The 24483-nt window shown below is 36.3% G+C and overlaps 1 protein-coding gene across 1 annotated transcript in view; it reads left to right on the top strand.

Annotated features, from left to right (window-relative positions):
• Positions 1–24483, top strand: part of Mrc1 (mannose receptor C-type 1) — an 86781-nt gene that overhangs the window by 35160 nt on the left and 27138 nt on the right. The window contains exons 7-17 of the mRNA XM_015483400.2: positions 2188–2373; positions 5911–6068; positions 6553–6663; positions 8520–8635; positions 12029–12177; positions 15282–15481; positions 18664–18791; positions 19305–19392; positions 20586–20730; positions 22129–22170; positions 23542–23705. Of these exons, the coding sequence (XP_015338886.1) occupies positions 2188–2373; positions 5911–6068; positions 6553–6663; positions 8520–8635; positions 12029–12177; positions 15282–15481; positions 18664–18791; positions 19305–19392; positions 20586–20730; positions 22129–22170; positions 23542–23705 (1487 nt within the window). The remainder of the gene's footprint in view (positions 1–2187; positions 2374–5910; positions 6069–6552; positions 6664–8519; positions 8636–12028; positions 12178–15281; positions 15482–18663; positions 18792–19304; positions 19393–20585; positions 20731–22128; positions 22171–23541; positions 23706–24483) is intronic.

Below are 24483 nucleotides of genomic sequence, written 5' to 3'. Positions count from 1 at the left end.
CCCAGGACAGTCTAGAACTGTACTGTCTAGTTCAGCAACCGCTAGCCACATGTGGCTTTTGTGAAAATAAAATGTGTTTAGTTCAAACTGCGATGTACCACAAATGTAAGAATACACTTGATTTCCAAAACTCAGCATGAAAAAAAGGCAAAAAAAAACCCCAATTTTATTGATTACATATTGAGATGATAAAGTTTTGGGTGTATTGAGTTAAATAAAATGTATTATTAAAGTGAAGTTGACCTATTTTATTTTACTTTTATTTCCTATGGATACTAGCAAATTAAAATGACATGTGTGGCTTACATTTGTGGTCTACATCATAGGCAATGCTCCTGTTGAGGAACAGAGATGTTTTATGGGATCCTGCCCCAGAGAACTCCTCTTCATTTTACTTGAGTTGGTTGTTTTCATGTTTGTTTATTTAGTGGTATTGGGGGTTTAACTCAAGGATGCTCTACCACTGAGATATCTCCCCAGTTCTTTTTATTTTATTTTTGAGACAGGGTCTTGCTATGTTGCTGAGGCTGACTTTGCACTTGCGATCCTCCTGCCTTAGCCTCCAGAGTTACAGACATGTACCACTGCCTAGCCCAGCTGTTTTCATGTTTTAAAATATATTTAAAGGTCATTTGTTTTGGTTTTAAAGTCCTCAGCATTGGCTGACATTATCTTCTGTTTCTTAGACAGCAAAATTAAAATATCCCACCAGAGGGCTCCAGAGCCATGCTAACAAAAAAAATAAATAAAAATAAAAAATTTTTTTTTTCTTTCCTTCTTTAAATTTTTTCCCCTGTTACTACTGGAAGTATACAGAATCTAAACTGCATTGAGGGAATAGAATTTTTAACATATGCATCTTCTATTACAATAATTCAGCATTAGGGCTTTGTATTATCTATTTTCTTAAATTGAGACTGCACAGAATCCTGGGCTTAACCAAAGATGTTTCCAAGACTATCTGCTTTTAGAGAAAATGGGATCGACTCTTTAAAAGAATGACCTACATACGTCTCCCGAATTGAACATTTTGCTAAAGGTGCACGTTTGAGAACATTTAATATCAAGCTTAAATATATAAATTGACCTTTATTTGATCATATAGTCCATTTCTAGCCAAGGTACATTGCAGTTTTAAAGAGTGTCTATAGAATGGTGAAAATATATCAAATACAACTTCAATTTTTCTCCTGTCCAACACTCGTGATAGCTACCATGCTCCAGGCCCTATGTCAGGTTCAAGGGCATACAGGGATGCGTGAAGTGAGTCTGCCATCAAGCTTCTTTACTTGCCCTGGCTCATTTCTATAAGAGTAAACATTTAAAATTATAAATTTGACCATAGCTATCCATAGCAATAATACAGTGCTGATTACTGATTTCTTAACTAGTAAGTGTATGTCATTTGTAAGAACATCATCTCTATTTCAAAAGAATCAGTAATTTAACATTAGTATGAGTAATACTGTTTAAAAATATTTACACGTGATTACTTTGGTTCATGTATGTGTACTTGCTTAAGATCATGCAGCTATGGCAAATTCAGGTTCTGCCTGAAAGACTTCTGAATTTCTATTGCTCTCTTATCACAACAACATACCATCTTTTGTGAGTGAGTAAATGGGGGGATGGGTTCAGAAGTGCAGGTGGCTGGCTCATGCTACTGTAGTTGCAGAGGCTCTTTGATGGGTCTGCCTCAATGCAAATCTTTTTCATGCCCACCTTATGAGCATTGCCCTCCTTGAAGAATCATTGGCTCCCTAAGGTCCATGAAGAAAAAGGTACATTGAAATATTCCAGAGGATGTATTATGTCAACACTTTCAGGCTTCCAGCATTTAAACTGTGCATAATAGAAGCTTAGTACAGGTTTGCTGATGTTTTAAGATGTTGGTAAAATTAGTCTACTATATCTTACTGTGGTCCTGTGACAGGTACACATTTTTAAAGAGACTTCCCCTTTGACATTAAAGATGGATTCACTTTTTTTGTCTGAAAGTAAGGCAAATGGAACATGTCTAGCCTATCATTTATGAATCTATATGCCAAAGGTGAAAAATAAATATTACCTTTATTTGCCTACAACTATGAACTGTCACATATTTAGAATGCTGGAAAATATTATTATAATTTTAGACAAAATTTCTCTTTTAAGTGCCTTCCAAACCATCTTTTTTTTTTTTTCTAGAAAGTGATGTGCCTACTAAGTGTCCTAGTCAGTGGTGGCCATATGCAGGCAACTGTTACAAGATTCACAGAGAACAGAAGAAAATCCAGAGGGATGCTTTGACTGCATGTCGGAAGGAAGGTGGTGACCTTGCAAGTATCCACAGCATTGAGGAGTTTGATTTCATTTTCTCCCAGCTGGGATATGGTGAGAAACCTTATACTGATGATAAGCTGAGCTACAACCCTTTCTCCTCTCCATCAGTGTCTGAAAAATTAATCAGAAATGTTACTTTTAAATTTAAATTTTAAATTTAAATTAATAACTAAATTAAAGGTATAGATTGAATAGTAAAGGCTAATCATGCCCACAGTGCAAAAACTATATAGTAATTTAAAGGATTTTTATCACTAAGTGGTAATTCAATTATTTTTCTCATAATATGTCATCAAATTATGGATAGTTTTTAAGTATTATTTTCCCACATAGAGGGTGGATTCAGAGATGTCTCCCTTAAAATTCTCAATGATGTCTAACTTTTGGAATTACTTGCATGTATGTATGTATTTTCTTTTTTAAGGCCCATATTTTATCTCACAAGAGACATCTTTAAGTGCACCGTCTCTTACTTTGGATTTTCTTTTCTTTATTAATGCAGCTAAGGCTGCTAGGATGTTGAATAGCAGGAGAAACGAACATTTTTTTGTTTTTTTTGAGTGGTTAGGTGTTGGCCTGAGCCTTTTAAAGAAATTCATGTCTCAATCTAGGTGAATACTTTTAAAAGTGCTTAGAAAATGTATTAAGCAGAAATAAAAGATGGGTAAAATGAGTTGGGAATCCTGGTCTTGGAGAAGAGCCTGCTAAGAAACAACATACATACCAATCATGGGCCTTCTGCAGTTCTTGTTGATTAAGTGATTATCATTTTCATCTCCCACTGATGAGGCTGCTGAATAGCTGCAGCTGTTCTTCATTTCCACCCAGCAAAACAAGAGGAAGTGGATGGTGGTGACAGAGTTGCTGCTGCTGATGTATACAGCCTGGAAATGGATGGCAGTAGTAGGGGAGAAAAAGCAATTAACAAGTAGATAAGAAAAAACTCGAGTAGTTACAGGAAAAGATTTAAAAGGTCCCCAAACCTTGTTATTTCTTCCAACTGTGTCCACTGGAAACCATTCTCCTTGCACACCTCCTTGAGGGTGGTACTGAGAAAATTGCCTGCTGCTGCCTATAAACAATTTCTTAATTCTTCTATGTTTACCTCCCCTGGGAAATTTAGACTAAGTGATAATGAAATCACGAGGGATATATCTGAAAAACAGTTACTTATCATCATCAAGTCTGCAGACGAATCAGTGGGGGACAGGTAGGTTAGAATGCTCAGGGGCTGCAGTGTAGATCTTGTCTACTTTCTATAACGTGACTGAGCAATAAGAGAATCATGTTTTTATTGCCATAATTATTGTGGGAAGCTGGATGACCAGGGTTGCTTTTAAATTCAGCTTGAGAATTAGTAAGTGATTTAGAAATGTTTTTATTTTTAAAAAAGAATTATTAAAACCAGAAAATATATAATATTTATAATATTACAACATTGTAATACAATATATACTTATTTAAAACAAATGCCAAATGTCTTCTTTGATATAAGGAGAGTAACTAAGAACAGAGTAGGGACGAAGAGCATGAGAAGAAGATTAACATTAAACTGGGATGAGAGGTGGGAGGGAAAGGGAGAGAGAAGGGAAATTGCATGGAAATGGAAGGAGACCCTCAGGGTTATACAAAATTTCATACAAGAGGAAGTGAGGGGAAAGGGGAAAATAATACAAGGGGGAGAAATGAATGACAGTAGAGGGGGTAGAGAGAGAAAAGGGGAGGGGAGGGAAGGGGAGGGGGGATAGTAGAGGATAGGAAAGGCAGAAGAACACAACAGACACTAGTATGACAATATGTAAATCAATGGATGTGTAACTGATGTGATTCTGCAATTTGTATACGGGGTAAAAATGGGAGTTCATAACCCACTTGAATCAAAGTGTGAGATATGATATATCAAGAACTATGTAATGTTTTGAACAACCAACAATAAAAAAATTAAAAAAAAATAAAACAAAATCATCTTGATAAAGGTAAAGGAAAGTTACAAAATGAAGATTGCCACTTTTAAATCAAAAGTCTTCAGAATTCTTTTAATTTTATTTTAATTATGGAAGAATATTGCCTGTGGATACATTGGGACCTGCACCCATAAGCTATGCCTTTCCCAACTAACACAACTCCCTTAACTGATTTATAAAAATTAGCCTAATGACTTTCCACTCACGTGTTGTATATTTTTGTAGGATGACTGTGCTTAGGAATTACAAAAGCTGTAGGGGGAGAACAGTTTCATGACAAAATATGTTTGTAGGAGTCTCTTGATACTTACTTTATTATAATTGTGGGACTTGAGAGTTGAAACTTACATTGGTCTTCAACTAAAATCCTTAGGGGACGCATGAGGTCTCTTTGAAACCTATATTTGTTGCTCAAAAGAGCATGATCTGCCACTCCAAGTGAGAGGAAAAGGGGGCCATCCGGGCACTGTCATTCATGCTTTGTGGCTCTGGAAACATCTGCCGGCGCTGGCATGAGGCCAGTCAAGGACTTTTCCAAAAGCAAAGCTGAATGACAACTTTTAGGAGGAAGAAACTTAACCACTTAGGGAATTTCTTATATCATATGGCAATTTTCTCATTTTCCATCAAACATCATCTTTATAATCCTTTGAAATATTTTTTAACCATGGAAAGACCATTTATCAAATATTCATGATGAGACTTTCAGTTATGCAAATTAGATAGCTATTGAATTATAGATTCTTTAATTTGTTTTGTTTGGAAATGTTTATTTTTTTTACAGGCATGGAAACTTATATCTTCAATTACTGCAACTTTTTTCCCCATTTTTGTTGCGATATTTAGAATTATTAGAATGGTGGTAGCTCCTTATACAAATCAGCAATGATTTCCATATAATTTGAAAAAAAGATCAGATTTTAAATCTTAACCTTGTTATTTGAGTGCTGCTAGTGGTTCTTGACATTTCATGATGAAAATAATTATAAAGTCATTTATATTTCTAGACTAATAACTAAATGCCAATTGTCAGAAACCAGTCTGTCTCCTCAGTTTATGTTTCTATCACTGTTACTCTTAATAAAGTGATTGATCAATTAACAAAAGCAACTAAAATATTCTCAATTCCAACAATTAGTAAAATAGAACTGGTTTTAAATTTATTATTTAAAAATATTCATAAGATTTGATACTAGTCAAATAGGTTTTTATGCACTGAATACCATATTTCCAACGATGTAAGTGCTGTTGGCAGGAAAATTATTTGTAGCAAACAAGCATCTTCACAAGATAGAGTGTAATAATAGACCTACATTAATTTCATTTTCACAGCTCCCAGGAGACATAGTTTGTAATAGTGACAACTAAAAAACTCAAAGTCATATTTACAATGCAAAGAAAACATTACACAACCTACAACTGACAACATGAAATGTGGTTTACATCTGAGTCTTCAGCATGTAGGTCAGATTAACACTCCAAAGGATTACATTTTATGACAGTGACAATATCAAGGGAGTCTAGTTGTGTTGACAAAGCAGACTGCCTTCCTTTCCCCATACCCTGTTGACCTTTGGAAAGCAACCTTTGTATATACTACTTTTGTATTTTTCTTCCTGTTTAGAGCCAAATGATGAGTTGTGGATTGGCTTAAATGACCTCAAGATTCAAATGTATTTTGAGTGGAGTGACGGGACCCCTGTAACATTTACCAAATGGCTTCGTGGAGAACCAAGCCATGAGAACAACAGGCAGGAGGACTGCGTTGTGATGAAGGGGAAGGTAAGGCAACTTTACCGACATCTGGGAGAAGTCAGCAGAGTCTTCCTTCTGTCCCTCTTATTGCGTATGTTTGGTGAGAGTGTTTCCATTTGAGATCATTTGATATAGATCAAAATTGAGCCAAGATTCAGATTTAGTTTCTTGAGTTTCTATCAATTGTATTGCCAAGTGACATTTTCAAGAAGACCAGAAAGATTTTTTTTTTTTTGCTCCCAAAGATAAACTTAACTAACCATTAGCTAATATTCATAAGTTCCTATTGCTGGGTCATAAATGGTACCCCCCTCCACACAGTCTCTTTACATCTGTGTAGCTGGAGTTCAATTTGCTGTTTATATGTAAACCATGAAATTTCCTTTCCCTTTTATAGCTGCCGTAGTCCCTTAATATCATTGGATCTTAGTTTTCCTTTATGGAATCACAATTACAAGAAAATAGCATCAAAGAACAGATAATCATTTGTTTTTCTCTGTGCTCCCTTAAGGATGGGTACTGGGCAGATAGGGCCTGTGAGAAGCCACTTGACTACATCTGTAAGATGAAATCACAAACCCAAGCTCCAGAAACAGAGGAAGCAGAAACAGGCTGCCGGAAAGTAAGTATGGAACATACACAATGATCAGTCAATATTATTTGATATAGTTGGCTTTACTTTGTAGGAGAAATTCTTCGTTCTCTGCAGAACCAAAATGTTTCAATGTTGAAAGTTTTCTTTGGAAATTCTCTGCAGGTAATATAGGGCTACCCATGGTCAGTGGTTCCATTCAGAATGTCATGAGAGTTGAACGAGAGAACAGGGAATAAAACTCCTCATGGAGCCTGATGAGGGCAATGATACGAAGGCAGGTCATAGGAATTAGTGACATCCAGATGTCAAGAGTCTATGAACCGAGGGGCTGGGGTCGTGGCTCAGTGGTAGAGGGCTTGTCTCGCGTGTGTGAGTCACTGGGTTCAAGTCTCAGTACCTCATATAAATAAATGAATAAAATAAAGGTCCATCAACAACTAAAAAAAATTTAAAAAAGGTTGGCAAAAAGAAAAAAAAACATAAAAAAGAGTCTATGATCCTGTGAACTGTCCAGAACATTTCCAGTAGATAACCTCAAGTGCACATAGCAAACTATCCATAGTCACTTTTTCCATATATGTATATGGGACTGGCCTTGAACTTGGGATCCTCCTATCTCAGTCTCCCAAGTGGCTGGGATTACAGGCCTGTGCCACACTGCACTGATTGGTTTGTAATTTTTTAATTGTGAGTTGGGGTTCACTGTTCCCACCCCTACCCCCAAGTGTCATCATCTCAGATGACCTAGTATGTGGAAATTTTTCTGCTGCATGTTATTTTGCACTCTACTTCCTTCAATGCCTAAGAAAACCCCCCTTTGTAGACCAAGTATTACTTTAATACTTTGGCCATGGATCTCATACAATGTGAATAGTGTAGAGTTGGAACTGGCATCCATCTTGGTGCAGACCTGGCATTTATTTTCAAACTGAAGAATATTTTTTCTAATACCCAGAACCCCAAGCAGATGACAAGGCTCTAGTCATGTTTTGTTTCTGTGGCTAGAGTTTTTAGTTCTCCATTCACAGAAGGAGACTCCTCTTCATAGAGGGGCCTCAATTCCAACACCCTGCCTCAGGTGGGTGAAAAAACAAATGTTGTATTCTGTATGGACAGGAATATCCAACCCCCTTGGATCTGAATCTGGATTTGATACACCAATAGACTATTTTCCATTTATCTTTTAATATTCTATTTATATTTGGTTCTTAGAGAGTTCCTCTTCTTCCTGTCAAACTCTAGTATGGATTTTTTTTATTTATTGTTATGTATTTACCCCATTTGATGTATGGGAGAGGAGCCACATCAAGTTGTGTTGCCTGAGGTTGAATGAGTGCTCTCCTATGATCAGATGATATAGATTTTATTTCACCATTGGTAATTGCCTCTATAGACAGCCAGACTTGCTGTTTCCCGAATTATTTTCTGTGGTTAACTTTTTTTGAACTGAAATCTTAGCTGGTCTGTTCAGTTTCTTCAGTGACTATTTCATAAATAGTTGAAGGACACATAAGAACTGAAGAGAATTACCACCCTTTACAATTTCTTATGTGACAGACAATGTAATACTGGGTTGTTTTTAATATATGATTAAATATATGTATATATATACAAATATTTCAATCCCACTTGAAATGCAACAAAAATCATATATATGTTTAAATATATGCAACAAAAATCATATACATGATTAAATATATGTATATGTTTAATCATGTATATGATTTTTGTTGCATTTCAAGACCTTCAGGTTTATGTTCTTTAGACATTTCTATTATTTATTAATTTGTGTTTCATGATAGAATGATTACTAAAATAATATAGTTTCTAGCATATATGCATGATAATCTGCTTTTTTCTCCATTGCTTGATGACATTAATAGGGCTGGAAAAGGCATGGCTTTTACTGCTATTTGATTGGACATACACTTTCAACATTTACAGAAGCCAACCAAACATGCCAAAATGAGAAAGCTTATTTGACAACTGTTGAAGACAGGTATGTCACTATTTTAATTTTATTTTAAAATATAGTCAAATAATGAAAAGTTTTCAAAAAGGCCTGAAAACTGAAATATCAGTATGCTCTAAATTTTTGAGTGAATCATGTGTGACCTTGTGGTATGGCTTATAAACAGAAAACCATTAAAAACAATACTCTTATTTGAATATTAGTTGCAAACATTATAAAATATTTTGCTACTTTTAGTACTATAAAGCAATATTTAGAACAGTTTACTAATAATCTAATGAATGTAGTTTTAGAATTAACTCTTCTCTGATCTACTAAATGTCAAAATTTTAAAACAGGAAAGGTAAGTAAAATTGGTCAGCTCAAAATTCCACTTTCTATTTCTGCCACTTTCTCCACCAAAAAAGAGCACAGAGTGTCTGAATCTGAGGATACAGAAGGAAAGACCAAATCAAACTCAGTTTCTCCTGATAGACACTCACAATACAGAGTGCTTCTGTGACACTATATACCTGGAGATGGAGTCAGCCCACAGCTTGAGGACTCAGGTCCTAAGACTGTCCCCCAGCCTCCTTCAAATGCCACTCACAAGTCCCAGGTTGTTTTACGTGTGCTTCTGAAAGACTGGCTGTGTAGGAGTTCCTTCTTTAAGTTCAATTAATTTGCTTGAATAGCTCAGGGAACTCAGGGAAACACATTTACTGGTTTATTGAAAAGGCTATTATAAAGGATATTCATGAAGCAGTGCACAGGGTATGGTGTGGGAGAAGGTGCATGGAACTCCTAAGCCTTTCTTGCTCTGCTGCCCTCTGGGAGCCTCAATGTGTCCAGCTGTCTGGAAGCTCTCTGAATCCTGTCCTTTTGTGCTTTTAACAGAGACTTCCTTGGCTAGGCATGACTGCTAAAGGACTGGGTGGGAAAACTCAGCAAGGTCTGCTGTTCACAGTCCTCTTGGCTACTCCGTGCCCCTCTCTCCAGGGCATGGGGGCAGGACCCTTCTGGAATGAGGGAGTTATTATGACCTACTATAAGGCAAGCATTATGAGCTTGGAATTGAGGACAAAATCCTCTCTCTCTCTCTCTCTCTCTCTCTCTCTCTCTCTCTCTCTCTTTCTCTCTCATAGTATCATAGAGAATAATTTATTCAGTCTTTCCATCCTTCCATTATTTTCCTTTACTTCATTAATGGTCTTGCAGGTCAAGAAAATAAAATAGATATAGAAGATTTTATATAACGTTTAACCTTTAACGAAAAATCTGTCTTTCAGATTTTACTTATTCATTCTTCATTTAATTCTTTGTAGAGCCTTGCATTGGGGCGCCCAGGAAAATTAAAAGAAACTTAAGAATATCTATTTTATTTGTAGCAAGAGGCAAAAATTATTGAGTATTAATAAACATAAAAAAAAGAAATTATACTTATTGGTCTTTCAAAGCAGACCCGATAAAAAGTCTAAGGAATAGTGCTGATATTAAATATCCTTTCATAGGCTGGATGCAATGGTACATGCCTGTAATTCAGTGACTTAGGCTGAGGCAGGAAGATTGCAAGTTTGAAGTCAGCCTCAACAATTTAGCAAGTCCTGAAGTAACTTAGTGAGACCCTGTTTAAAAAAAAGAAAAAAAAAAAAAGACTGGGGATGTAATTCAATGGTAAAAATGACTGTTATAATATTTTCAGTATTTATAGAACAACTGTATTTCAACTTATATCTTCATCTCATGGATAGTTAAATGCTAATACATCATGGCACACTCATGATGCAACATCTGAAAATCAGAACAAAGATACTTTGCATCTTCTGACAGGGAAGATAAACTGCCTGTCTTTAAGTACTATAGGGATGGTTCGTATCTGCACTATCACTGATTTATTAGTCTACTGAAGAACAATGTACAAGATTTCACTGTATTTTATGTTAGTTTTTCTGTGTTTTTGGTGACATTTATATTTAGGAACCCACTAACTCTTGTTGATTTGAATTTTAACTTCTTTATTGCAGTTTTTCCAATTAACAAATACTCTTTTCGTATCAGTAAGCTCGAAAAAGGTCAAAAACTCTATCTACATCATGTTCAGAACCAATCATAAGGTATAGGTACTTGATCTGCAGGTCTTCTGCAATATATTTTCCCATAATTCTTGAGTTCTGTTCACACAAATTCTATCTGGATATTCTGTATATTCATTTATTCTAGAAATAGTTTTCAGAAGCTGAAATGTTGTAATTCCATTTGGTCTTGTCTTTGGGTCTTGTACATTTTATGTTAACAGTCACAGAATTTTCAAGGAAATGCGTATTTATGTTATTTATTTTTATGTAATTTTATTTAAAAATAAATGCAATCTCTGTGTATGAAACTCAGGCAACATCTCAATGGCAATAAATTCCTTAGTACATAATAAAAGTATTTTTTAAACTACAAAAAAATTTGGATATTTAAGAAAAATAAACTGCATTTGGAATTTGTGTTTGTCCTATTTGATGCACGAAATCATTAAGATGATGGTCAAATAAATGTTCTGTTGTTGCTACATCTCTCCACATCCGTTCTCTGGTCTTTTTCAAGTCAACTCCTTCTCTCTTTCTTCCTGAAAACTCTCTCTTGTTCCAAGGAGAGATTTCTGTCTGTGTTGCCATCTGTCAATTAAGACAAACTTCAGTTGCTTTGCCAAACAAATTGCATTGTTGCCCAGTGATGCCAATACCAGGGATGAGAACGCAAAGGCAAAGTGTTAGAATTCGTGTTCTGCCTCCAGCTCCTGGTAGAGACTGAATTTTTGCTTCTATTTCTTAACAATTTTGTCTTTCAGAGTTGAGACATGAGAAATAAAATTGAGGGAGAAATCCTCACAGATTATTCCATTTGCAACATCTTCAATAATGTTACTATCCCTCTACTTGCTTAATCAAGAATTGAGTGGAGTGTCTGGCCTATTTAAAAAGTGAAATAATTGTTTTTCATTTTAAAAAGACTTTTTTAATGACTTTATTTTGTTTATTTATTTATTCATTTATTTATTTTATATGGTGCTGGGGAACCAACCCAGTCCCTCACACGTGCTAAGCAACCACTGTACCACTGAGCCATAAATCCAGCCCCCCAAAATTGAAATAATTGTTTAAACAAACCTTTAAAAAATGAATATAGCACCTTCCTTTGTATTTTGAGGAGGGGTAATGATGTTAGTTATATATGAATGATTTTATCCACTCAGCTCTGTATTTTTCCTTTGTAAACTTACCTATCTGAAGAGGCGATTTTTATAATTTAAGTGACCTAAATATAACACAATATGGTTGCATTACCAACTACAGCATAGCTCAAACATAAGTGAGATACTTTTCGTGTTGATAACTTTAAACATTCATATAAATGTTTCTAAAGATTAGTTGAATATTAATTTTTATTTTAAAGATATGAACAAGCATTCCTGACTAGTTTGGTTGGATTGAGGCCTGAAAAATATTTTTGGACAGGACTTTCGGATATACAAAACAAAGGGACCTTTCAGTGGACAGTGGAGGAGGAGGTGCGGTTCACCCACTGGAATTCAGATATGCCAGGTACGTGCCCTGCCTTTTTTCAGGGATTCATTCATTCTATGAATCCATCCAACAAAACCTGTTACTTCTCCCTTTCCAAGTAGACAATGGAAATTAATTGTGTTTTCAGGAAGTATTTATATTTTACTTTTTTCCTTTTTGTTTTTTTAAATCTCAATGAGTTTGCAGTGTTCTAAGGAAAAGAAGGAAGAGAGAAATTGCTGGTTTATTTGGTACTGGTCTATTTGAAAAACACTTATGAAATCCTAAGGAGTCACAAATGTTCTGAATAGTGAACTTTTCTGAAAACGTGAACCTTTATTCAATGGATATACAACTTCTCAGTGCAACTGTAAAGAGAAATATTGTTCTTGAGCCGTGGGGTAAAAACAATGCTTATGTGGAATTCATTATTCTACTATCTTGAATGTGTGATTATGTGTAACCCTTTGTATGGCTGAGCATAAAAGAGTAGAATTTATTCAAGGGAGGAAAAAGGAAGACAGAGCTCCCTCAAGGTGAAAGGGGACCCGTTCAGGGTTGCTACTTAACTGCACTAGTCTAGGGGTTTTTATGTAACTATTGGCATTGTATATAACTAAGGGCATTGATCAATGTCTGTGCTAATCAGGCATGGAAGAAGTACCAAATGGTCAAAATCTATGTCAATCAGGTATTGGAAAAGTGCCAAGGCTATTAGTTAGCCTTTGAGTTTGTAACCTTTACTTAGGTCTAAGAACATATTTAGCTGGAATGTTTGTCATGCTTTTACAAGTTAATCTCATGAAGTGGCCTTTACATTTAGAGAAGTCTTTATGTGGCCCGTTTCCTTAACTGCCTGTTTTATTATCCATCCTATCTTATTCCACAAAACACAAAAAATTCAACATCCTTTATAAAAAGTATTTCATGTTCCTGGGTCAGAAGCTAAGAAAGAAAACAATAGCCCAAGGGTGTGTATTTACTACAAAGTAGTTAAGTAACTTATCGATCTAATAGTGATCTAATAATACACCCTAATCTCCTGGAGTTATTTTAACTTGCATTCTCCCTCAGCTTCTAATAAGAAAAACAATAATCTGAATGGTGCAATTCTTGTATAATTATTAAATTATTGAACTTTATGAAAAATAATAAGATTGTGGCTCAGTCTTACAGTTACTGGATAGGATATTAAGAACTGAATGTGTATTTAAAAAAAAAATCTTGGTAGGAATGGTCCTTCTTACTCTTTACATTTACTTTGCCTCTTTTGCTCATTTAGCTGTAAGATTATGCAAGATTAATCCTAGAATGTCTTTGAGGGGAATGAAAACAGGTCAAACTATAGTTGGGCACAATGGTGCATGCCTGTAATCCCAGTAATTCAAGAGGCTAAGGCAGAAGGATCTCAAGTTTGAGGCCAGCCTCAGTAACTTAGCCAGGCTCTAAGCAAATTAGTAATACTCTGATAATGTGGCTCAGTAGTAAAGTGCCCCTGCGTTCAAACTCTAGTGCTCCCCTCCTCCAAATCAGATCAAACTGGAGGTACAATTCATTTGCAACCATTGTTATAGGGAATCCTTGATGGAAGGTTGGTGGTTCCCCTTTAGGAAATGTTGACCTCTTTGACTTGAATGTACAGTTTTGAGAAGAGCAGGCAAGAACGGACGGGCAGGTTCCCCTCATGCTAGGATGAACTGATTCTGGGAGTTGGTGGGCTGCTACAGCCCTAGCTCTCCTGTATTCCAAAGTAATCAGGTTCCAACTCAGGACTGTAAAGGGGATGGGATTATTGTAGGACTCAGAGAAATCTCTTGGGGTGTCAGGACATCAGGTATTTAAGAGAAAACATTCTGGATAATATTTATCTTTTTAGAGTTATGAGAATTATATATAAGCCCTTAAATATCTTTAAAATACCATTAATAAAAAATATCAGCTCATTGGTGCAGCAAGAAATTATGATGTTTTCAGAGCTCTTAGTTAATTACTGTTTGGAAATAACCATCACTAGGAAATAGAATGGTAGACTATTAAGCTTAGTATATTTGTTGCAGAGGGGACCTGCCCCCCGGGAGCCAAAGCAGCCACAGGGGTCTGTAGCCACCAGTTTTTCAAATCCTAAAGGAAGAATTTCACTCGAGTTGCACAGAAGTTTATTAGAAAAGTGGAATGAATGTTACATAGAGTATAGTGTTCTTGCCTTAGTTTTACATTCTCCCCTTACGAGGTTTAGTACCCCTTGTATAACTCTCAGCAAATACCCTTTGTGAGGGTCCTGACGACCTGGTCACAAGGGGTAGGTGTGACATGGTCTTGAAACCATCATTCTCTTAAAAGGTTATAATTAACTATGGCTGGGGAAGGTTGGTGCGTCAGTTCCCATTTTTCCAGATCTTTGTGTTGATAAGGTCCTCTGTGATTGGTGATCCTGTGATCTATGGACTCTCTTTGATGATATGTCTGATCCCCTCTCTATAAGTGACCACCCTTCATCCTCCTTCCCCCTGCTGAACACAGTCATCATTTTACTTTATGTACTTCTTTAATTATTAAAGCTGGCATTCATCACAACCCCGTCAGCTAGGCCCTGTGAAGCGCATTTTAAGATGAAGAATCAAGTTCACAGTGGTTGAGTAACTTATCGAAAATCTCCATCCTCAGGAGTATCTCGTTTTGAAGTCTGTAAACAACTTCAGCCTTGGAGACCTACAAGGACCTAAGGGGAGAAAAAGTTCTTAAAGAACTAAAAAGGAAATGTAGGCAGGCAGCCGGCAGGAAGGAAGGAAGGAAGGAAGGAACATTAACTCAGTTCTTTTGTCATTGTGGCACATTTGATCATACTAAAAATATTGTATCTTTACATGCCTATGTGTGGGATGTTAGAAATTCAAAATGTTCTAAAACTTTCTACAATTAAGATCATAATTCCGTTGGAGATAGAGACCACATAAATAAAAGACCAGAGATGGTTCAAATAGAACAAATAACGGCTAAATGCTCCAGTAGTGCTCTCCTACCTTGTGTTACCCTGTGAAGGTTTGAGCAAGCACCCTCACTCTCAGCTTGGAATGGGCTGCTGTGGGTGGCAGGCCTGCAGCCGGCTCCTGTAGACTGAATTCTGCTTCATCTGTTTAATGCAGGGCGAAAGGCAGGATGTGTTGCCATGAGAACTGGGCTTGCAGGGGGTTTATGGGATGTTTTGAAATGTGATGAAAAAGCAAAATTTGTGTGCAAGCACTGGGCAGAAGGAGTAACTCGGCCACCAGAGCCCACGACAACCCCTGAGCCCAAATGTCCAGAGGAGTGGGGTTCCACCAGTAAAACAAGCTTGTGTTTCAAGGTAAGCATCACTTACTAAGCTAATCAAGAATCTGGAAAAAAAAAAAATCTGAAATATCCATCAGCCCAAAGACTCACCTAAGAAATTAGAGAAAAAGAAAGCATACACCCTAGAAATTTTATTCTGATTTTATTGATCTAGAAAGGGCCTGGGTGTCCTTTGGGTGGATGCTAGTGGCCTATGTAGACCAATAAACGCAGCCAACAATGCAAATGCAACTTGTAGAAGTCTTTCCTAACCCGCCTTGTCATTATCACCCCCTCTCTGCCTTTCTCTATTTATCTAGTTTTCTGATCCTATTGTGAGCTCCTAATTTTTTTCATCTTGGTAAGAAGCTTTGTTCCCCCTCATGCTATCCTGTTGCACCTCGTTTTTGTCCTGCTGTTGACGCCTAAGCTAACTGAATTGGCAAACTAATCTACAATAGTGCCATGTAGGTATTCAAGAGAAAGTACTTAGGTTTTTCTGATTTCATACCTGATGGATCTACTGATGGAAGATAAAGTCATTGAGAAGTAGGGGCACATGGTCTTTCAGTGCCCTTTAAATGACAGTTCAGTATTCTACTATTATTTTACACATTCCTAGATTGGACCATCTATTTCTTCCTGATAGAGTCAAGTTCAAAATAAACCATTGGCCAAACAGAAATAGAAACAAAAGCACAGACAAATTAAACCCCAATGAATTAAGAATTTGGGGGTTCTCTCTCTCTCTCTGTCTCTCTCTCTGTCTCTCTGGTCATATCCTTTCTAGGGAAAGTCGCACTTAGGCAAATATAGCAATGTATCTACTACTTAACATATTGTCCTGCTGTCATGACCTCTTTTATGGCAATTGGTCATGACATGCCTTGTAAGTCAGTTTGGCAAGACTAATGAAGAATGTCTGTCAGGCCTAGAGATGTGGCTCAGTGATGGAGCACTTGCATAACATGTGTGAGGCCCATCCCCAGCATTAAAGAAAAACAAAAACTTGTTTCAGAATGAAGTTTAGTATCCTCTAATTCAAGAAAGGATATGGCGAGTTAAGCTGGTCACTCCCACTAGTAGGGATGGAAAGTGGATGGGTAGATTGTCTCATGAAGTAAAGGAATGAAATCCGTGGACACAGGGGTGAGAGCAAAGTGACAGGATTTATTACAGTAATAGAAAGCAAGCAGGGCTCCCAAAGAGGGAGAAGTTCCAAGAAAGGGTTGCCAACAGGTTTGTCACCTAGGGGTTTTGATGGGCTCACTCTGTCCCTATAGGTGATTGGTAGGGTATAGGATTCAGAAAAGGACCGTTCAGTTCCATTTTGTCTTTTTCAATAAATCCTGAGCGAGTAGTTTTCAAGCCTTTATTACCATGAGGGTGGGGTGAGAGTTTGTCGGCACAAGAGGGGGCTTTAGAAATTTCGTAGTTAGCTGTTGCTAAGGAGTAGGGGTAGGGGTAGTAGTAGTTGAGGAAGAGCCACTGTGGTTGAAGCTGTCAAGGGCAGTGACAAGATGTTCTCCAGGCCTGAGGTCTCCTAGGATGACAAGCTCTCATTCCCTCCTTCTCACCTCTGAGGCCCTTATCCTACCTGTCTGGGCATGGTCTATCTTCCTGCCTCCGTAGCAATAGAGACCAGTGAGTTGGTCAATCTAGGTAGATCTGTTAGGGTTTAAAGCGTAATTTACATAGGAGAGAATATATTGAGCCAAGACAGAAGGGGATTTTGGATTATTTGAGGGCTAACACAAACTGATCAAGTATTTTATTGTTACTGCTGGAGATTTTTCATCACTACATAAAGGTCAGATTCTTTCCTATTTATTTCCTTTTGTCCAAGTGTGGTTGGTAGGTTATGGAGATTTGTTGCAGATTTTTTTTTTTTTTTTTTGAGAGAAGCAGTGGAATTATCCAGATCTGGGAAGTGAACTAGAAATTCCAGTAGACAATATTCAAATAGCTGTTCAACGGATCAGTATATGTGTTTTACTAGAAATGTTGAGGTTTTAGACATGGTTGGAGTAGGCATTATTTGGACATACATAGACCATCTTTGTAAATATTAAGATGTGAGAACTGACAGAATTCAGCTGGTAGTAATTTTTTTTTAAGAAAATAAAATCTTTATTTTTTTTTATTGGTTGTTCAAAACATTACAAAGCTCATGACATATCATCTTTCATACATTTGATTGTGAATGTGTAACCGATGTGATTCTGCAATTTGTATTTGGGGTGAAAATAAAATCTGATATCAGAGTCTACCAAGGTGAAATGCTCACTGGAGACTTGAAAGTCATAGGAGCTACTGATGTGGAAACCTGCTCTAGTCAAATTCAGGTCAAGGTGAAGGTTTTCTCACATTACTTGATGACAATCTGGGCAGCCATAGTCCATTCAAAGCAAATCCCTTTTCCCATAGGCTGTTAGGGTGATGTGCTTGAAGAACAATGAATGAAAATTATAAGTCAGTGGCTATGATAAATTCCTGTACTATTACCATACTGGTAGGTTGATCCAGATTGTCTCTGTGGATCCCATTTCATAGCTCTATTTGCAGTTCTCTGGGAAAAAAGGACATAGTCTCCAAATTATGACATCCATTAAATGTAGTTTACCTTGTAACTAATTTCTGCCAGATGACTGTCTGTCCTTGCATGTGCTCCAATAGTTGTTAAAATGTGCAAGTATGAGGAAATAAGAAAGGTAGTTTTGAAGGAGACGGTCAATAAAGTTTTGGGAGATTGTGAGGTTATTCATTATTTAAGCTAAACAGGATAACAAACTATGGCACAATTTTAGGGAGGTCATTTCCTTAAGGCTTTCCTTATTCATGTTTGTTTTTTCTGTACCAAAAAAATTATATTTTTGCATCTCTATGCCTCTTTTCTCATTTAACCAAATTAACTCTTTCTTCTACAATGAGCTATGTACCTAATCCGTAGGCTTCCAAGATTTTAATCTAATGAAATATTTTAATCTAATAAAATGCTTTTATTTTGTAAGGTTTTCTCAAAAAAAAAATCACCTCCAAGTTTTCTTATCCAAACATTCACTCATAAGTTGTTTTTACATGAAGAAAATTATATGGTTTGGGGATATTACAATGTTTAGCTTTTCTATAAATGAAATCCCATCAAAGGAAGATGATTGTTTCTCTTGATTTAATAAGCCATGAAGTGTAAAATGGTTTCTGAAATCATATCTTTAGCTGTTTGCAAAAGGAAAACATGAGAAGAAAACGTGGTTTGAATCTCGAGATTTTTGTAGAGCTCTGGGTGGAGAGCTAGCCAGCATCAATAACAAAGAGGAGCAGCAAACAATATGGCGATTAATCACGTGAGTGGCTTTTCTTTTACCAATTCCTATCTGGTGCTCAGTAAAATTCAGGTCAAGGTGAATGTTTCCTCACATTGTTGAGAAAATGCTTACTTTTCTGAAATCGTTGGTACAGGAAGCTACTTTAAACACCTGCTTGAGGTCCCCAATCCATGGGCCCTTTTTGATCTACTTTTAGTTCGAATTCCTTTAATTTTAGAAATTGAAAGCCAGTGATAAATTGCCCTACAAATTAGAAAACACTCAATACACATTTATTGAATGAATGAATAAATCACCATTTTTCATGGCTTTGCAAGGATGTCTTCTCAATGAGTTGGCCATTTTCAGTATATTTATGGGTTGTACCAAAATGTATATCTATTCTACAGAACTTAAATTTAGTTGTTAAATCTTTTTACGTGACTATTGTTAGCTTATTTATATTTTGGGAGTAACTTTCAAATCTGGTAAGTCCTTATAGATGATTGAACTTGTTTCTTGAAATCCCATTTTTTATTTATGCTTTGTTAGGACTAGTGGAAACTACCATGAACTGTTTTGGCTTGGATTGACGTATGGAAGTCCTTCAGAGGGGTTCACCTGGAGTGATGGTTCTCCTGTGAGTAATTTAATGTATCATTTTTTACCTATCCACATACTTATTTTGATGCTATCCTTTGGTTTAATTCAAATTTTTCAGCAAGACATCCTATTGTGATAGTTAGAGTCAATTTTCTATGCAAAATAAACATAATTTGAGGACCAGTAGCCTGTTCTTGCGTAAATAGTTCTCCTGTTAACCCAAAACAATCCTGTCATTTACTGGATGAAAAAAAGAATAAAAACTCACTGCATCAGTGTAATACAAAATGTCTTCATTCTATACAAAATTTCCAAGTGTTATATAGTCCCTTCTGGATCAGCAGAACTGGGCACAAGTTTTTACATTCCCATTAATAATAGTTAGGGTTTATCAGATTTCTCTATTCTCAGAATTGGAGAAATGAAAGGTTGTGGCACTTGCTGGAAACATTTATCCCTTCTAATTGTCACAGGAAATTATTTTGTATAACCTCAGTTCTGTCTCTTCTTGTAACCTACCAGCAACTTTCCAAGGTACATAGGATGGTTTATTTGATGGCTCCATGGATATCTGGATTTTATATTTATATCTCTGGAAAAGAGTTCATAATCCTTAGTCTAAAACCCTGTGGGCACTGATTACATAATGAAAACTCTGAAGAGAACCTAAATGCAGGGCTTTCATTGATTTCTGCTGTTCATTTTGGCAAAGTTTGGTTGGTCTGTTAGCAACATTTTATAGGTATTTTTCTTTGTAAGAAGAATTAATTGCATTTCTTTATCCTACCCATCTAATAAAAAGAAAGCTTCCACCAACTCACTGAAATATTATCCTTTAAGAGTGGTTTTTAGTAGCTTTACATATAGAGAAGTGGAATTTTTTTGCTAAGTTTTTCCTATATATAAATCCCACTTTTTGTGTCCCTTGGATTCATTTTATTTAATGAGAGCAAAGGAAATGTCATAAAAATCATTTGCCTACTTTAGTCAACTTCAAAAGTTTCCATGTAATAAAAGCTATTTTTTTTCTCATTCATGTTCATAAACTGCTTTCAAATCAAACCTCTGGTGAAAAAATAAACAAGGGGATGAAAAATGCAAGTATTTCTTTCTTTTTCTGTTTGGATAGATGATTGACACTGGCCTGACACAAGTCATTAATCGTTGCAATCATGTTCCTAATATAGCATTGCGTTTTGGCCAAGATCAAATCTAATATTTCTAATACAGGTTTCATATGAAAACTGGGCTTATGGAGAACCTAATAATTATCAAAATGTTGAGTATTGTGGTGAGCTGAAGGGTGAGCCTGGTATGTCCTGGAATGATATTAACTGTGAACATCTTAACAACTGGATTTGCCAAATACAAAAAGGTATGATCAACTGTCCTCCCCTTTCTCTGAGATTGGAGAACGAATCTTCTGGCACCCCTGTATTCTCCCTTTATTAGTAGAACCAAACAAACTAACAGAATAAAGGAACTGTCAGGGACTGTCACTTCACAGGAAAAGAATGCAAAGATAAGTGTTCCAAAGGAACACAAGATCAAAAAGCCACCCTGGAATCCAGGACAAGAGTCACATCCTCCAAAATTATTCCCACAAGCAGCTCTGATTCTACCCCAGGTTCTACAGTAGCAGAAGTGGGTGGGTGTCCTGCACTAGGAAGCAGAGTCATGAAAAGGCAGTGAAATTCCTTTTTGGTTTTCACCTCTGACCTTCTGCACTAGTCATCAAATAGCCTGAGTAGTTTATTGATTTCTCAGCCAAATAGTCAACATTAAGAACAAGCACCATTAGACCATCCACGTTATGATGATAACTCAGGAAGTTCCACACATCCAAGTCAAACACTGAGGTCAGAGGATCCAGGTTCTGATGTTAAGGTAAACATACAACAAACAAGCAAGCAAACCTACCCTTGAAACAAAAATCTACACCAGCTTCCTTTGTTAAATAGATAAATGGAACTACATCGCCCTCTGCTGTTGGGGAATGGTGGCAACCGCACCACTCTGCTGCTAGGGCACCACAGTGCCCCTGCTCACTGTTTATTTTCCTTACTTCTTCTGTTTAGAGAGTGCTTTTAAAGTTATGAAACAGAGGAGACAAGGGACCACATTTCTAAAAAGGTCTCCTGGATGCCAACGGCTAGTATCCTTTCAGATATATTATTAACTACTCAGAAAATTAACTTATTTAAATTTTAGTAAAACATACATTTAATAAGATTCTTTGAAGAAAATGTATTCATATTTTATATATAAATAGTTCACATTTGAGTAGTTTCAAATAATGAAATTGTAAGTGATTTCACAGCTAACTATAAGATATCTGACTGGAAAACTAATGTCTATTGAGTGTCTACTGCATGCCAATAACTCACATATTTTACCCCACCTATTTATACATATTACTGATCCCTTTTAGAAACTGACAAAATAAACACTTTAAATGCAGGCTTAGCATTTGAAGCTAGCCTTCCTGACTTTAAAACTTGTGCTGTTTTCTTTCCTTTATAACCTACCACATGTGCCTAGAAACTATCTTCCAATTTCTGGTGTCCATCATTGTACCTAAATTTATTTAAGTTTTAATTAATCATTCTCTTTTCCTTCATTTTCATTCTCTCAACAAAAGTGAATTGGGCAGTGGAAGGGGTCGGGGGTGTGAATGGTTAAGATTTTAACAATATTGACCCATGAAAATAGAAGGATCTGTGATCTCAGAGGTTCAAGTACATTTTATATCTATTTTTCTCTTGTTTTACAGGAAAAACCTTACAACCAGAGCCAACACCGGCTCCTCAAGACAGTAGGTGTTTCTATATTTTCTGATTACTGTATTGATAGTTTTTCCCCCACCCCCAACTTTTCGATTTAACAATGAGAATAATTATCCTAGGAGGGGTGGAAAGCAGAAGTTCTTTGAGAATCTCATGTAATCTTCTGGCACCCCTGTATTCTCCCTTTATTAATAGAACCAAACAAAATAGAACCTAACAGAATAAAGGAACCGTCAGGGACTGTCACTTCACAAGATAAGAAGGAAGTCACCAAGCACAGATAAGTGTTCCAAAGGAACACAAGATCAAAAAGCCACCCTGGAATCCAGGACAAGAGTCACATCCTCCAAAAATATTCCCATTAGATTATTAGATTTTAGATTATTAGATTTTCCTTTCTAGAGAGAAGCTCATATGCACAAGCATAATATCTGTTAGAATAGCTTCCCATGGGCTTATGAACCAAAGAACCTGATTTCTTTTTCTTAAGCACCTGGCCAATGGCTGCTGCTGCAACAGATCACCTCAAACTTGGTGGCTCAAAACAACACACGCTTATTTTCTTACAGTTCTGGAAGAAATTGACCTCAATGGGCCCAAATCCAGATGACTGCATTTCTCATGCTCCCTCCAGAAGCGCTAAGGGAGAGCCTGATTCCGTGCTTTCACCAGCTTTTAGAGCTGCTCCCCTTGCATCCAGACATTCGCGGTCCCTTGCTCCATGAAATCAGCAATGTAGCCTGTTGCTTCAGTTATCATATCACCCTTACATAGTCAAGTCTCCCTCTGTGTCCCTCTATAAGGTTGCTTGTGTTACATTGAGGGTCGGTCTAGAAGATCTCTCCTTCCCCAGATACTTAATTTAATCACACTTACAAATTCTTTTTTCTTGTAAGGAAGCATCTACAGATTTCAGGAATTAGAACCTAGGTATCTTTGTGGGCCAGTGTTCAACCTCCTATTGCATAGGACTACAAAATTCCATTGTTTGGAAGAAGCCTCAGAAGTCTTCTTGGTATATGAATTCCTTAGTTTTCCAATTCTATCCTGATGTACCCAAGATCATCCGTAAAAAGTTATTTTTAGAATAGGATAAAATCTGACCCCATAGCTCACATTGCTTGGACCTAGAACACCATGGGTGCACATACGTAAATGCTTCCAGCTGTGCTATCCCATGGATGAAAGTAACACTGGGACTTCTTTTACCCATTAATGACACATGGAACTCTGGTGGGAGAGAAACCGTCTAGTTTTTATAGGGTTGGTGAAAGGTGGATATTTGGCTGACAATTTATTCTATATTTGATATAGAAATTCTGCTTATTCTGGGCTCTCAATGATAGATTCTTTATCTAAGTAAAATTCATTACCTTTTCTCACTATTTTTTTTTTTTCAGATCCACCAGTCACTGAGGATGGGTGGGTTATTTACAAAGACTACCAGTATTATTTTAGCAAAGAGAAGGAAACCATGGACAATGCCCGAGCATTTTGCAAGAGGAATTTCGGTGATCTCGTTTCTATTAAAAGTGAAAGTGAAAAGAAGTTTCTATGGAAATATGTAAGAACATGATTAATTTAAGAAACGGTGACATGTTGTAAACAAAAATAATGTGTACCCTTGGTGTTCCATGATAGAATTTCAAACTCTGCTGAATTTGAAGGTCCTAAATTCAGGGGGCCATAATGGAAGTGCTCTCTTTTAGAGATATTGATGGAAGTTATACCTTATAGTTTGAATATTCAATGTAGAATTGCGGAATCCAGAAACATTTTTTAGTTTAGACTTTATGAAGATCCATACTTGATGGCTTTGAATTCATTAATTTGATTTATAAAGATCTTAAATCTTAACTAATTATTCTATATCACTCCTGGATTCTTTTTATGTCATCATATATTTTGGTTATTAATTTTTCAAAAATCTTATTTAAACCAAATTGCTGGCTAACAGATAGTATAGTATGATTATTCACGCAAAAAGCTTTCTTGGACTCCCCAAATTGTCAGGTATTGCTGAAGATATAGTTTATTTTTTTCGAAGAGTGCTTAGCTCAGGGTCTTTCTTATTAAAAATATTCATGGCACCCCTAATTGTTTACAAGAAAGGAGGTAAGAGGGATAACAAAAAACAAGTTGATCTGTACTGAAAGGAAAAAAAAATTCATTTGAAAACATTGGCATGAGTATGTAATCTGACTATAATATTACATATATTTATATCATGTATTATATATATTAAACCCACATATTAAATGCATGTAGTATGTATTAAATACAAATATAATATATAAATATATAATTTGTAAACCTATAGACATATATATTACAAATATAAA

Source organism: Marmota marmota, unplaced genomic scaffold, assembly GCF_001458135.2.
Source record: "Marmota marmota marmota unplaced genomic scaffold, marMar, whole genome shotgun sequence".
NCBI classification, from domain to species: Eukaryota; Metazoa; Chordata; class Mammalia; order Rodentia; family Sciuridae; genus Marmota; species Marmota marmota.
The sequence above is the reverse complement of the archived record's forward strand: the minus strand, read 5'-3'. Positions and strand labels throughout refer to the sequence as shown.